Here is a 14185-nt window from a genome sequence, read left to right as displayed (position 1 = left end):
ATGTGTCCCCATGCAAGGGGCACCCAGGAAAGGAGTGTCCAGGAGATATCCGGGAAGGGGGTGTCCATACACGAATACTCAGAAAACACCCGGGAAGGGGGTGGGCAGGAGATGCTCAGGAAGCGAGGGACCATGCAAGGGGTGCCCAGCAGGAGAATGCCCAGAAGCTGCCGGCACAGGGATTGTCCGGGAAGGGGGTGCCCAGGAGATGCCCAGGAAAAGAGTGCCCAGGGGATATTCAGGAAGGGGATGCCGGGGAAGGAAGTGCCCAGGAGATACCCGGGAAAAGAGTGGCCAGGAGATGCCCAGGAAGGGGGTGCTGGGGAAGGAAGTGCCCAGGAGATATTCGGGAAAGGGGTTCCGCAAAGGGAGTGCCCAGGAGATGTCCGGGAAGGGAGGAGGAGGGTGCCAGCAGACTGTGGTGCACGGCGTGCTCAAGAAAGGGATGCCCAGGAAACAGCCAGGAAAGGGGTGCCGGGGGAGGAGGCGAGCAGGAGATGCCCAGGAACGGGGTGCCCAGGAAGGAGGTGCCCGGGGGATGCCCAGGAAGGGGGTGCCCGGGAAGGAGGTGCGCAGGGGATGCCCAGGAAAGGGTTGCCGGGGGAGGAGGTGCCCAGGGGGTATTCGGGAAGGGGGTTCTGGGGAAGGAGGTGGGCAGGAGATGCCCAGGAAAGGGGTGCCGGGGGAGGAGGTGCCCAGGGGGTATTCGGGAAGGGGGTTCTGGGGAAGGAGGTGCGCAGGAGATGCCCAGGAACGGGGTGCCGGGGACGGAAGTGCGCAGGGGATGCCCAGGAAAGGGGTGCTGGGGAAGGAGGTGCCCAGGGGGTATTCGGGAAGGGGGTGCCGGGGAAGGAGGTGCCCAGGGGATGCCCAGGAACGGGGTGCCCAGGAAGGAGGTGCCCAGGGGATGCCCAGGCAGGGGGTGCGGAGGCGATGCACGGCGCGGGGTGCCCGGAGCCGGCGGCGCGGGGGCTGCGCGGTGCGGGGCGCGGGGGCAGCGGGACGCACCTGTTCCATCGGGCCGCCTTCCGCCGGTAGTAGCGCAGCGCTTCGCGGGCGCCCAGCAGCGGCTCGGCGGGGCCCGGCGGGGCGGCGCGGTACAGCGGGTGGGCGAAGAGGCGGCGCAGCGCGGGGGCGGTGCGGGGCAGCGGCGCGGGGGGCGCGGGGCACGGGCAGCCCGGGGAGACCCTCCGCAGCTCCCGGCGCGCCCGCGGCCACAGGTGGAAGTAGAGATCCGCCGCCAGCAGCGCCCCGAGCAGCAGCAGCACGGCCGGGCGGTCCCGCCGCGGCCCCGGCATGGTCGGTGCGGGCTGCGGGGCACCGGGAAGCGGGACGGGGATGGGACACCGCCGGCTCCCGGGGCAGCTCCAGCGGCGGAGCCGGGGGGTGCGGGCACCTCGGGGCGGGGACCGGGCAGGGCGCTCGGGGCCCGGGGCGGGGGAGCGGGGGTGGGGGCACGGCAGCGTGGGAGCCTCCCCCGGACGCGCTCCCGGTGCCGGTGCCGGTGCCGGTGCCGGTGCCGGTGCCGGTGCCGGTGCCGGCGGGACCGAGCCCATCGGGCCCGGGCTCTGCCCCGCCCGCTCGCCCAGCGCAGCCCCCGCTGCTCCGGCTCCTCCGGGGGCTTCGCCGCCTCTCCCGAAGGCGGAAAGTCGGCGCTGGGAGCTTTGGCAGCAGCCGGAGGGTGCCGGGGGCTGTGTGGGAACGGGGCGAGGGGAGGGGGTTGGAGTGCCCTGGAGCAGGGGGTCCCACCGATCCCACGCACATCACCCCGTGTTCTCGAACCCCTCTGCTGTCTGCGTGCTCTGTCCCCCCACAGCTGGGCTTGCAGCCCCTCCTGGGGCCGGCAGATGGTTCAGAGGCCGCTTTTATTTTCTTAATTCTTAAAAAAATCCCCTGTGGTTGAGGCAACTCCTCCCTGCAGTTTGCTGGGAGCGGCCGGGCCGCGGCGATGAGCTCGGGCTGGGAGCATCGCGCCCATCCTGGGGGATGGAGAGCCCGGGGCGAGGGACGGGGAGAGCCCCGGCCAAGGGAGGAGAAACTGGCGGAGCACCGCGGGAGCGTGACCAGACTGGGCTGGCTCCGGCACTGTGCTGAAGGGAGAACAGAAAATAAACTGCAGAAAGAGGGAGAAGTCGGTTTTGTTTTCAGCTGGCTGGAGCAGGGCTCGGCGCTGTGCGAGGGGAGGCTCTGGGGGCCGGACTGAGCAAAAGGGCATCGCAGGGGCTGCTGGCCGAGCGCCTGTCCTGATGTCAGAGGTGCTCCTTTGATCCAGAAGGGGAGAGAAAACAATCCCCTGGGCTGCGTGGTGGCTGCAGGGACCTCAAACAGACCTGTCCTCTTGGTCTTCTGATCTTTGGCAGACGGTTCTTACTCTCCTTTAGAAATACACTTTCCAAATTGCTCAGTCTTTTGATATTTGAAGAGTTTGGGTTTCAGGTTTGGGGGTTTTTGCTCTGAATTTATTTTTATTATTTTTCATAATGCCAAATTTTATGTGTTTTCCACAGAAGATTTATAAGCACAATGTGCAACTGGTGCTGCTGTGGCCAGCAAGGATCAGTGGGAGGAAAGGATGTGCTCCCCACATTGCTTGGCTTTTGGGGACACCAGCTGTGCCCCCCTTCTGTGCCCTTTAGGGACAAAATTGGTAAAATGATTGCACTTGGATCCCTTCAGGCTCTAGACCAGACATGAGGAGTGGAGAGGGGATATTTTAGGGTGCTGTACTGGGAAGGTGTGGGGCGGGCAGGGGCTCTGCTCAGAGGTGCTGGGTTGGGGTCTGCAGGATGGGAAGGCACAGAGCTGATCCTTCTCAGGTGGGGAGAAGGAGCTTCCAGGACATGAAGCTGGGTGTAAACAGGGGGAAATGAGTGCCAGCTCGCTGGTCAGCTGGCTTAGGGGAGAGCAAAGGGGGGTGTGCTGCAGCTGCACACTCTGCCTGGGGACACCCTGGTCCTCCGAGGCCAGGTGACCTGGCAGCTTCCCCAAACAGTGACATCATAAACCCGAGATGGAGCAACAGCCTGGCACTAGCAATAGCATTCTTCTTCTTCTATTTCTTAAAGTTATTTTTAAGAAGATCTCCCAGATGAAGTTGAACCCCAGGATTCAGCAAACCTGGATGAATCCCCAGGAGCAAGCCCTGCTCCATGGCTACCAGCCCATCGATGGACACCCGCGGACTCACTTCAAACTCAAAGAACAGCTTTTGACAAACACTCCACCAAAAACTGGCTGATACTTGCTTGGCTCCTAATCCTCCCTGAGCTGTTTCCCCATTGCTAATCTCTCCCAGGAACCATTAATAAATCTTCCCTGGTTTGCAACGCTAATTCTGGACAAAGGCACCAGGAACCACCAGTGCCTGGGCCCGTGCCCCTGTTGTTTGCATTCTCTGCAGTGAGATTGTTTGGCTTTTAATGAGGCTAATTAAAAAGAAACAAAAAAATAATAAATCAACCCCATTAATCTGTGATAAATTGAAGTGCTACAATCCTTCCCAAAGCAGTTGGGACTGCCAGCTCCCATCTGGCTGCAGAGCAAAATCACTGTTATTACTATTTAGAACAACTCAGTGGTGCTCCAGAATGCCACAGTGATGCTTCCACAATGCCACAGTGATGCTTCCCTGCTCACCCATGGCTTGGAGTGCCTTGGAGCAGGGAATCCCACTGGAGCCTGTCCCACACACATCTCCTGTTCTGCTTTCTTGGTTCGTGGCTCTGCCCAGCCGGGGTCCCTGGCCTGCAGGTGAGCATCCCTTCCCACCCCAGGGCTCAGCAGAACTCATCCCAGCCCGCGGGAAGGGGTGGATGTGTTCCTAAAATGAACCTGGAAATACTATTTTGATAGGGCACTGACAGCTCCAGCGGAACCAAATTACCATTTGGAATTACCATGAGATAATTTGCCTCATTTACTATTTAAAGATGGGAGAAAAAAAAGCTCCTTCTTCCAGACAACTGCGGTGGAGAAATGTTCAGGCATAGAAGACATCCAAAACGTATCATTAAAGCTTTAAATAAATGTATGATGACATCTCAGAGTAAGAAATACTTCCTTTGTATTTCAGATAGGAGCCAGCCAGGTCCTTTTCAAAGTCATTTTTTAATAAACAAAGGGTATTCCTCTTGTTTTTCCAGACACGCAGCTTACAGTATTTGGAGTTTTAAGTATGTAATTTAAATTCTTTCACACAGTATGGATTTAAAACCCATCTTCCTTAGGGACGCCTTTGACTTGCCAAAAGGTAAATGCCTCTGTCTGCTGCTTTTTGTCTTTTTAACTTGAAATGCTGCAGAGCTGCCCAGTCCCACCCTGCAGATTGTAATGTTTGCAGAAGGGAGGAGATGAGAATTATCCCTTTCTCACTGCCGTTAATTTCGAGGATTAAACACCAAGGCAGCTCCACAGCATCACAAAGGGAAGAAAAACATCAGCTGGAGGAGCCAAGTTCTGCATTTGCTGCTTCACTGACAAGAGCACAGACGTGCCAGGAGAACATCCCGCAGCTCTGCTCCTGCTCCTGGGCCAGCTGGGACTCAGAGCAGCAGGGCCATGTTCTCCCTGCATGCTGCTGCTGGTGGTGGTGATGGTGATGGTGGTGGTGGTGGTGATGATGGTGGTGGTGGTGTTGGTGGTGATGGTGGGGGTGATGGTGGTGGTGAAGGCAGTGATGGTGATGATGGTGGTGATGGTGGTGTTGGTGGTGGTGGTGGTGATTATGGTGATGATGTTGATGATGATGGTGGCGATGGTAGGGACGATGGTGATGTTGATGATGGTGGTGATGACATTGGTGGTTGTTTTGGGTGTCCTCATAGTCCCCAAAGAGCACCTCCCACGCTGGGCACAGCCTCCTACCAGGGCTGGGTTTTTTGTTTCCCGGGATGGTGGTGCCTCTCTTGGGGGGGCTCCCCTCTGCCTGAACCCTCGGGGCTGGGGCTTCCCCACCAGGAGGGTGTGAGAGCCCTTCCCAGTCTCTGCTGGTCTGGTGGGAGAAGCTCTTGCTGTTACTCTGTCTCAGCCTGTAACTAAAACTGAAATATTTGGGCCAAGTGCTTAAATTGAGAACATATTTTTGATAGCTAACAACATCGAGGAGAGCCCTGGAGACCCTGACAGGGCAATTAGTGCCTCTCCATTCATGTTGGAGAGGAGTCTTGAGAGATGAAGTGTGTTCACTCCAGAGGGTTTTTTGGTACAAAAATGCAGTTATAGGGTATAAAAGGAAATGTTTAGAAACACGCAAAGCGGGAATGAGTCAAGATCCTCTTTCACTGCAGGACAGGGAAAGCAGAAGGGAAGAGGTGCCCCAGGCATGACACCTCCAACACTTCCCCATCCCTGGCAGCAGCTCCCATCAGTGGTTTCATTTCCCTCCTCCCATCTACCTCTCCTCCTGGCTGCTGCTCCAGGCTCATCCCTTGGCCTCAGCGAGCTCCCAGCTGCTCAGGGCTCGGGAGTCTGGGTGGATCCTCTCCCTCTTGGCAATGAACTTGCACAGCTAAGCACAAACCAGAGGGAAGCACCCTCATGGTCCAAGCGAGCTGCTCTTGTGTGCTGGGGCCTCCTGCATGGCTTTGCTCCCCACCTCCCTCTCTCTGTCTGAGCATCCCTGGAGCTGCCTTAGAGCAAAATCCTGGGGAGCTGTGGCAGCTTTCCATGGTCAATCCCAACACCAAACCATCCTCTTCCAGGAGGGTGGGGCGGGCATGAACCCTTGTATGGGGTGTGGGGGCTGAGAAGGCTCTGCCACGCTCCCAGCACTCCTGTCCGAAATCCAGCGGGTGGACACCAACCCAGGGAGCCTGGAGAAGCTCTGTGCAGGCAGAGCTGGTGGAGAAGGGTGACCTGCACATCTCTAAGGGTTGGGATGACACGGAGCCCAGATGTCACAGGGCTGTTTGTCTTGGACATGCTGGGACTGACCGGGAAACGGCGCCGACCTCTTGAGCAACACCAGGGGTTTTTGGCCGGCCGGGCAGGGGCTCAGCCTGGGCTGAGTTTTTGGGATCTGATTTCCAAGAGAGCAAAACAAATCCCTCTCCAATGGACTCAGTGGCTGGAGCCAGCCTTGCCGTGGGGACGGGAGCAGCCCGCTGGTGCCGTTGGAGGTTAAAGTGCAGCAAATCCCGCTCCTTGTCTGCCAACGACGCCGGGCTGCGCACACGCCTTGCTTAGCGAGTGTTTAGTTTGTGGAATTGCTTTTATTGGTAGTTAACTGTGTAGTGGTCTCCGTGGGACATCTAGTGCACCATTTGAAAGGAATATTCCTCAACCCTTGCTGAGTGAAATTGTTTTTGTAGACAAGTGGAGGCTTTGGGGCCATTAAGAAGATAAAACGCAGATTGTTTGCAGAGGGTTTTTATTTTGTTTTAATGGCTTTTGAAGAGAGGAGCTCTTATTATTTTATTTGTCTATTTGTTAGCTGGGAAGAGGCACAGATGTTCCCTTTGCTGTTGGATAGGCCAGGCCCCAAACCCAGGGCAGAGGGTTTGAGCCTCTCTCCAAAGCTGCTGTAACATTTTCCAAACCCTGAAACTAATCCCTGCTCACCAGTTTCTCAGTAAAACCACTGAGGGCTGGGGTGAGACTTCCTGTATGATAATTTAAAATCTTGACAGTGGATGAGACAAGGATTGTGTACAAACCAGAGAAAATGAAAGGCCTTGTGCTTCCTCCCAGTGATGGGAAAATCACAGATGGATCCCAAACTTCCAGCTCTCAGCCCAGCACCAGTTCATCCAGACCACAAAAGAAAACAGCCAGTCTCCAGTTTTGGGGCATGGTAGGCTGTGATGGACATTGGGACATCTTTGTCCTCAAAAGCAAATCCTCTAAAGAAAAGAGCAGCATTAATTTCCAGGAGCTAATGAGTTGCCTCAGGAGTTAATTGAACATTGTGTCCCTCCATGGAGGAGGCTGCTGGACTCCTCTGTGTCTGCAGGATCACTGATTTCAACAATTCAGAGGAAATTCTACAATCCTGGGTGCTGTTTGCTCTTACAAAGGCACATCTCATCCCAAGGAAAAACACAGGCACAGCCAGGCTGGGAAATGAGGGTTTTAGTGGGAAGATAAAGGGGAGCAGCTAAAGGAGGTAGGGATGAATGTTGTGTATCCTGGGGGCACGTTGTGGGTGGGATCAGGGTGTGGGAAGGACCTTGGATGGCACTGGAAGTGCCAAGGGATCACTTATGGGATGAAGGAGAAAAAAAACATTTTCCTCTTCCTCCTCTTCCTCTTCCCCTTCTTGTTCCTTTTCCCTTTTCCCTCTTCCTCTTCCTCTCCTCCTCCCCCTCCTCCTCCTCCTCCTCTGCTGTTTTATTCCAGCACTTCTGTACACCTTGGTTTTTGGGAAATGCCCTCATGTATCAGAACCGTCAGGGAAAGAAGAGGAAAGGGAGTGAAGGTGTCACTCCCAAACTCTTTTTTCAGTGTTTGCTGTACTGAGGGGATGGGGTAAAGCCCTTTCATCCTCATCCCAGAGTGGAAATCATTAATTAACACATAAATTGGGGTGGTCAAAAGGAAACTGCAGAGTGGTCAGGTGTGTGTGAGCACAATGTCAGCCAAAGGGGAAGATCCTTCCACTTCCCAGGAAGTTTTTGGGATACCACTGCCCTGCTCAGCTTTTCCAGAGGTTTTTTTTTTAGTGTGTGTGTTTGTTTTTCCCTTTCCTACCCCTGTTAATCTCTGCTGTCACCAGGGTCACCTTAGCCTTGGCTCTGTGCTGGCCCCAGAAGTGGTGGCAATAACTCTTCTGGGGGAGTGTCTCTGTGCACAGAGGATTGGGTAATAAAATTAATGATTTTGGAACACAGTGCTCATGTAGGGTTTGTACAACAGCTTATTCTGCAATAAATCTGGCATTTAGTAAGAAAGGAAACGGAAAAAAAAAAAAAAAAAAAAAAAAAAAAGGACGAGCTCCAATCCTGAGGGTGCCAGGCTGGATGTGGCTGCAGGATGGGGGTGATCACACCCAGACTGATCACTGCCACCTCCTCTGCCTTTCTGACCACCAAACCATTTAGACCTTAACTGCTCACCAACTGTGCTGCCCGTTTGCTCACTTCATTGGAAAGCAGCACCAATGCTGAGGATTTAGAACATAAACCAAGGAGAACCCGTGAATCCCCTGCAGTAACAGAATTCCTGCTGAGCCTGGGAGTGTTCTCTATATGTTTTCAGCACAATCTTGTGTCCAGATCAATTTTAAATGGAATTGTGGTGCTGGGACCTCGTATAGGTTCAAATATCTCTGTGTAAAATTCCCCCCAGCATTTTAAACACGAATTCCTGTGCCAGAGCAATGATCTTGGGCTGAAGCTGCTCTCCAGTGCTGCTGTAGGGGTCAGTTCTGCTTGGTTCATCTCATTTCACACCAGGGAACTCCCTGTCCTGCTGGAGATATTTTTTGAAGCAAGAAAATAGTCAGGATAGTTTTAATGGGGCTCAGAAGGAGAGATCTCTTACCAGCAGAAAATTCAGCTGGTTTTCAGCCCTGTCCTTCCTTGACTTCCTTATTGACCCTTTGCCACCAATGAGGGTGAACCTGGGCTGCAGGTCCTGGTCTTTATTCCCTGTTCTCCTCTCCTGGCACCTCCAGGAGTGGAAAACATCTCTGACCTTATTTCTCTCCACCTTTTCAAGCCTCTGCAGTCTATGGAGAAGGACACAGGTAGACTTCTCCCCCCAAGCCCAACGTGCTGGATGGAGAAAGCCTTGGAGAGAGCTGGTGCCAATTTTAGCACAAGTTCCTGCAGCAGAAATAGATCTTCCTGAGCTCACATTTAAGTCTTAGTAAATTATATCTCAGGTTAATGTATTTATTCAAGTGCCATGGGGGAATTTCAGGCTGGCTGTGCTCCTCATCACAGGAGATGGGCTGGAAATTACAGTCATTTGGAAAGAACATGGATTTGAATCCCGGGGCCTGTGGTGAAAGTCAGTGCACAGTGAATTATTCCACTCAGCTCCTGTTCACACACAGATTCTGCTGGAGCTCGAGCCATTTCCAGAGCATCCCATTTCTGCAGTGAGCTACAAGGGCTCTTGGTGGGAGGTTGTGCTTGTCCTTGTGTTTTTCATCCCCCTGCCCTTGCTGCTCATCCAGAGGCAAATGCCATGAGGTGCCTTTGCTCATTTGCTGTGTGCAGTAACCACAGAGAAGGATTTTTTCAAGCTGTCCTTGGTAGCTGGGCTCCTGTGATGGTGGGAAGCACAGAGCTGAGGAGCCCTTGTCATTTGTGTCCTGCCTGGAGGAGCTGTTGGTGTGTGGGGATGTCTAATATTTATATAAGACACTGTCAGGGAAACTCTTCAATTGGCAGTGAGAGGAGGCCCAGCTGCCCCTGCAAACTGCTGGAATTGTCTCTTGGCTTTCTGCTGCTCCAGGTGTTCCCCTGGGTCACCCTGAGCCATCTCTGAAGGTCACAGAGGGGTGGCAGAGGGACAGGTGGGGCTCACAGGGGTGAGGGACCTGCCCTTGGCAGGGGTGCTGGGCTCACCTCCCCTCGCTCTCTCCTGTGCCCCAAATCTGCTCAGCAAAGTGGGATCCTGTCTCTGGCATGGAAAGTGTCTCTTTGGGGGTTCAGAGGCTGGTCTGCACCTCCCTCATGGGATTTGCAGCTGCCTCAGCTTGATGCCTCAGGTTTAGTTTTTATATTTTTATGTTTTTCAGATTCTGTGCTGCTTTAGTGTGCTTTAAAGGTTTAAGAAGAAAAGTGTCAGCTTCTAGAAAAAATAAGGTGAGTTTGCCTCCAAATATAATTAAAAAAAACCAACCCTTTTGTCTTTTCATAAGCTATGATGCAGAATGATGGGTTCCCAGCCTCTAAGATGTCTGGGCTCCACATGAGGGGATGCTGAGCAGAGACAAAACAATTCCTGCTCCAGCTGGGCACCAAGGACAAATGATCCAAACCTCAGCCCAGGAGCACAAACACCGTGGGCTGGAGAGAGAAAAACAAGCAGGATGGGACTGCCTGGGCTGAAGCTGGAATGGGACAATGAACTCCAAGGTGCCAATGGAGCAGAACTGATCCCAGGGAGAGCCCCCGGGAGTGCTCGTGCATTTTGGGACCATTTTGGTTCATTTGGGTGAGCCCTGGCTGGGCTCTGGTGCTGCCCAAGGTAGATCCATGGAGGAGATGCTTTGAATAAATCCCTGCTTTATTCTGGAGCTCTGTCCAGCCTCTGTTCCAGCTCAGCCTTCTCAAGCCTCCTCAAGCTCAGGGAAGGCACCAGCTGGCTCAAGCACTTCCAGAATCAAAAATAAATTACAGAGGGAAGCAGCTGATGAGCAGAAATCTGTTGGATAGCTGGAAGTGATCACCTTCTCCATCAGATCTGGGGGTACCAGGGGTGTTTGTTTTCCTCCTCCAGCCTGGCACTGCGCTGTGTGGGTTGGATGTTTCCAATTCACCATTTTTGGTGTTTTCAGTGCACAAAAGATGAACATTCAGGCCATGCACCCAAAATTGAGCTCAGAAGAGCAAATTGTCCCTTTGGCCATGGTATGAGTGCCCTATTGGCTCTGACTGCCACACTCTGAGAGCTCTTAAAAACATCTGTAAACCAAATGGCTCAAAGAACAGGAGGAGAAAAGCCACAGTTTTAGTTGTGGTTAAAGTTTTTTCTCATTTTCTAAATTATCCACCTTTCTCCCCAGCCCAGCTGATGGGTGCAGAAGTTTTGGGGGGTGCAGAGGTCAGGCCCTGCACTCTATCCCTCTTTTTGTTGTGTGGGGCTTCCACAGGACAATGTTCCCTGTTGCCAGGGAAAGATCAAAAATGAATATTTACCCAGCACTCAATTGCTGCCCGTCTTCCCCATCAAACTGTGAGTGGTGATTGCAGCTATTGCTGAATTCCCAATTTATTCATGACATGCAGATTGCAGGGCAATAATTACAGCTGAGGTTGCTGTCATTCTGCTGGATCCCTGAGGATCCACATCTCCTGAGGGCTGGAATTTTTTGCTCATATGGCAACTGTTTGGCTTTAGCTGGAGACACAGTTAAGTAGGGGAAAGCTGCAGAATGTCCTTGAAAACAAGGTGACAACTGAGCTCTTTCTTTGCCTGGCCTGAGCTTGTCCCATTATATTCTGGATGTTCCTGTGGGAGCTGGCACAGGCTCTGAGGGGCATCAACAGTGCAAAAATAGCTCTGGGCTTGGCCACAGGGCTGTTCAGGAGCCTGCTGGGACGTGGGTGACGGTGGAGAGAAGGGCTGGACATGGCCAGAGTGGGAGGCTGGGAATTCCTTCCTTTCTGCTCGTGGTGGGATCTCCACCAGCGGCTTCTGGTGCTGACAGTGACAAAGGTTTCAGTGCAGGAGGGGACGCTGGAAGGGCAGGACGAGAGGGAATGGCCTCGAGCTGCACCAGGGGAGGTTCAGCTTGGACATCAGGAGGAATTTCTCCGTGGAATGAGTGGTCAGGCATTGGAAGGGGCTGCCCAGGGAGGAGGGGGAGTCCAGTCTCTGGGGGTGCCCAAGGAAGGCCTGGACGTGGCACTCAGTGCTCCTTCCCTTCCCTTCCCTTCCCTTCCCTTCCCTTCCCTTCCCTTCCCTTCCCTTCCCTTCCCTTCCCTTCCCTTCCCTTCCCTTCCCTTCCCTTCCCTTCCCTTCCCTTCCCTTCCCTTCCCTTCCCTTCCCTTCCCTTCCCTTCCCTTCCCTTCCCTTCCCTTCCCTTCCCTCCCCTCCCCTCCCCTCCCCTCCCCTCCCCTCCCCTCCCCTCCCCTCCCCAAAATCTCTTCCCTCTGTCCCTGCATGAATTAATGAAATATTTACACACTTTTAGAGTCAGATATTGCACACAAACTCAATTTTATCCCAAGTCATTAAATTCGTACTTTAAAGCCCATTTTTAATGTGCCCCTGTGGGAACGTTAAAAGCACATTTTCTGGAGTTGACAGACTTGTAGCTCTGTGCTACCAGCACTAGCAGGGGGGACTCAGGCCAGGAGCTGGGGACACAAACAGGCAGATTTTACACTCAGAAAGGGCCAAAGTTAAAGGTTTAAGAAGAAAAGCAGCAGCTTCTTGAAAGGAATAAGGTGAGTTTGACTCCAAATAGAATTTTTTTTAAATAACCTTTGTCTTTCACATAAGCTATGATCCAGAATGATGGCTTCCCAGCCTCTCAGATATTCCAAACAAACAATATTAATTCCCAGGGAAAAAAAAACCAAAAAACATCCCCCTCTCTCTCAGGTGCCCTCTGCAAATTGAATTCACAGCCCTGAAAACCTGGAGCTGATGCTGAGCATTTTAATCTTACCAGGAGTAAACAGTGAGCACCAATTTACATAAAAATCGACGTGTGCAATGATTTCAGCGCTAACACCGTGACACTCTGAGTGTTTGGGGTGACTTTGGGGCCACCCAGAGCTTTCTAAGTGGATGCTGCTGCCACGAGAGATGCCAGCCATGGTTCTTTGCAGAGCTTTGTAGGAAAAATTACTTGGGGAGAAAAAGCTCTGCTTTAGGAAAAACCCCAGAGGCAAATGGAATGGAAAGAAGGAGCATGAGGATGTACCCAAGTTTATCCAAGCACAGAGACTGCATTTTCAGACCTTTGGAGATTACTTTTATCTTCTTTCCACTATTAAATATAGCTCAGCTCTGCTGTGCTTTCCCACAAATAAAATTTGCTGGCGATTACTTCCAGGAGTCATCCATGGAGTGTTTTTAAGGAGCTGTTCAGCCATGTGTTTGTGCTAGGTGGGATCAGTAATCCACAGTGCTCCCTCTGCACTGTGATTATTTTTTGGCTGCTTTATGTGGGAAGGAACCTTCCCTGCTTCACCACTTTGCCTGTCTTTTAAATCTGAAATTGGGGTGGATTTTTTGGAGAGGAGATGGTGGTGTGGAGACTGCAGGGACCCTTCTTCAGGAATTGTAGGGACAGGACAAGGGGGAATAGGCCCAAATTAAAAGAGATCAGGTTTAGATGGGATATTAGGAATAAATTCTCCCTGCGATGGTGGTGAGGGGCTGGGATTGAATTCCCAGAGCTCTGAAGTGCCCCTGGAAGTGCCCAAGGCCAGGTTAGAAGGGCCCGGAGCAGCCTGGAAGGTGTCCTTGCCATGGCAGGGGTGATGTTTGAGGTGATCTTTGAGGAATCTTCCAACCCAAACCCTTCCATGACTCTGTGATTCTCTTACCTGGAGCTGTGGAGCTTTTCCCAGGTCTGGGAGCCTGGAGGGGACGAGCTCAGAGATGGGGGAAGGGCTCACCAGGTGATTTCTCAGGCTGGAGGTGCTGCTGGGGGGTGTGAAGTGTTGATTTGTGTCTGGGGGTGCTGATGGCATTGGGGATCAGCACCTGGGTCTGTATCTTATGCACCTTGGAGGAACAGTCACTTGTTAATTTACATGCAGAAAAATGAGCACGGAGACCTCCTGTGTAAACTCCATAACAAATGCTGAGAAAACCTGGAAAGTCCTGCTCCCATTTCCTGCTCCAAATCCCCCACAACAGCCCCTGATATCCAGGGCTGGGAGCCAAACCCTCTCGAGTCAATGGAAAGATTCCCCTTGACTTTAATGCTCTTTGCATGAGTGCCTAATTCCTTCCTGTTCACAGCCTCTCTTGGACTCGCTCATGGAAACAACTGCAGCTATAAAGTGCTGCAGTGAGCTGTAAACCCTTCAGAGCAGCACCACGGCAGATTTCCCTGTGCTGCCAGCCGCCTGGAATGGGATTTGTTTGACAAAAAGCCTGATCTGTGTGCTGGGGCTGCAGTGTGAATGAGGGTTTGAGCAGAGGAGGCAACGAGGCTGGAGAGGGGCTGGGAACACAAACCCTGTGAGGAAAAGGAGACCCAGGGGTGGCCTTGTCACTCTGTACAGCTCCTGAGAGGTGGCTGTGCTCAGATGGGGCTGGGCTCTTTCTCCAGGAACTGACAGAACCAGAACTCACAGCCTCAGGCTGCACCAAGGCTGTGGGTCTCAGATTCCGTCAAAGAGAGAAACAGAGTTTCTAGCCAGGCAGAAGCCTGGGAAAGAGCTGGAGAAGAATGTAAATAATTATTTGTCTCTCTTGTTGTTCACATTGTTTATAGTGAAGTTCTATCACTGTGCATCAAGCACTCTGCACCAATGCTCTGGGTTGTTTTCACTTCAGGACCAATGGAGTTGGTCCTCACAAAGCTCTGTATAAAGGAGTGGTGTATTTT

At 53.0% G+C, this 14185-nt stretch overlaps 1 protein-coding gene and 2 long non-coding RNA genes across 4 annotated transcripts in view; 2 read left to right on the top strand and 1 right to left on the bottom strand.

Annotated features, from left to right (window-relative positions):
- FAM20A (FAM20A golgi associated secretory pathway pseudokinase) overlaps positions 1–2365 on the bottom strand; it is an 18042-nt gene extending 15677 nt beyond the window's left edge. Inside the window, exon 1 of one of the 2 annotated variants that reach the window (XM_072936875.1) lies at positions 1009–2365. In XM_072936875.1, coding sequence (XP_072792976.1) covers positions 1009–1556 — 548 coding nt within the window. In that variant the 5' untranslated portion in view covers positions 1557–2365. The remainder of the gene's footprint in view (positions 1–1008) is intronic. The other variant, XM_030287531.4, reaches the window with a different exon arrangement.
- LOC140685244 (uncharacterized) overlaps positions 1–14185 on the top strand; it is a 16425-nt gene extending 2240 nt beyond the window's left edge. The window contains exons 2-3 of the long non-coding RNA XR_012058554.1: positions 9686–9752; positions 13594–14185. This is a non-coding gene — a long non-coding RNA (uncharacterized lncRNA). The remainder of the gene's footprint in view (positions 1–9685; positions 9753–13593) is intronic.
- On the top strand, positions 1162–4143 carry LOC115497666 (uncharacterized). Its single transcript, XR_005982120.2, has 2 exons — positions 1162–1299; positions 3066–4143. It is a non-coding gene; the product is annotated as an uncharacterized lncRNA (long non-coding RNA).

Source organism: Taeniopygia guttata, chromosome 18, assembly GCF_048771995.1.
Source record: "Taeniopygia guttata chromosome 18, bTaeGut7.mat, whole genome shotgun sequence".
In the NCBI taxonomy this organism is placed as follows: domain Eukaryota; kingdom Metazoa; phylum Chordata; class Aves; order Passeriformes; family Estrildidae; genus Taeniopygia; species Taeniopygia guttata.
The sequence above is the reverse complement of the archived record's forward strand: the minus strand, read 5'-3'. Positions and strand labels throughout refer to the sequence as shown.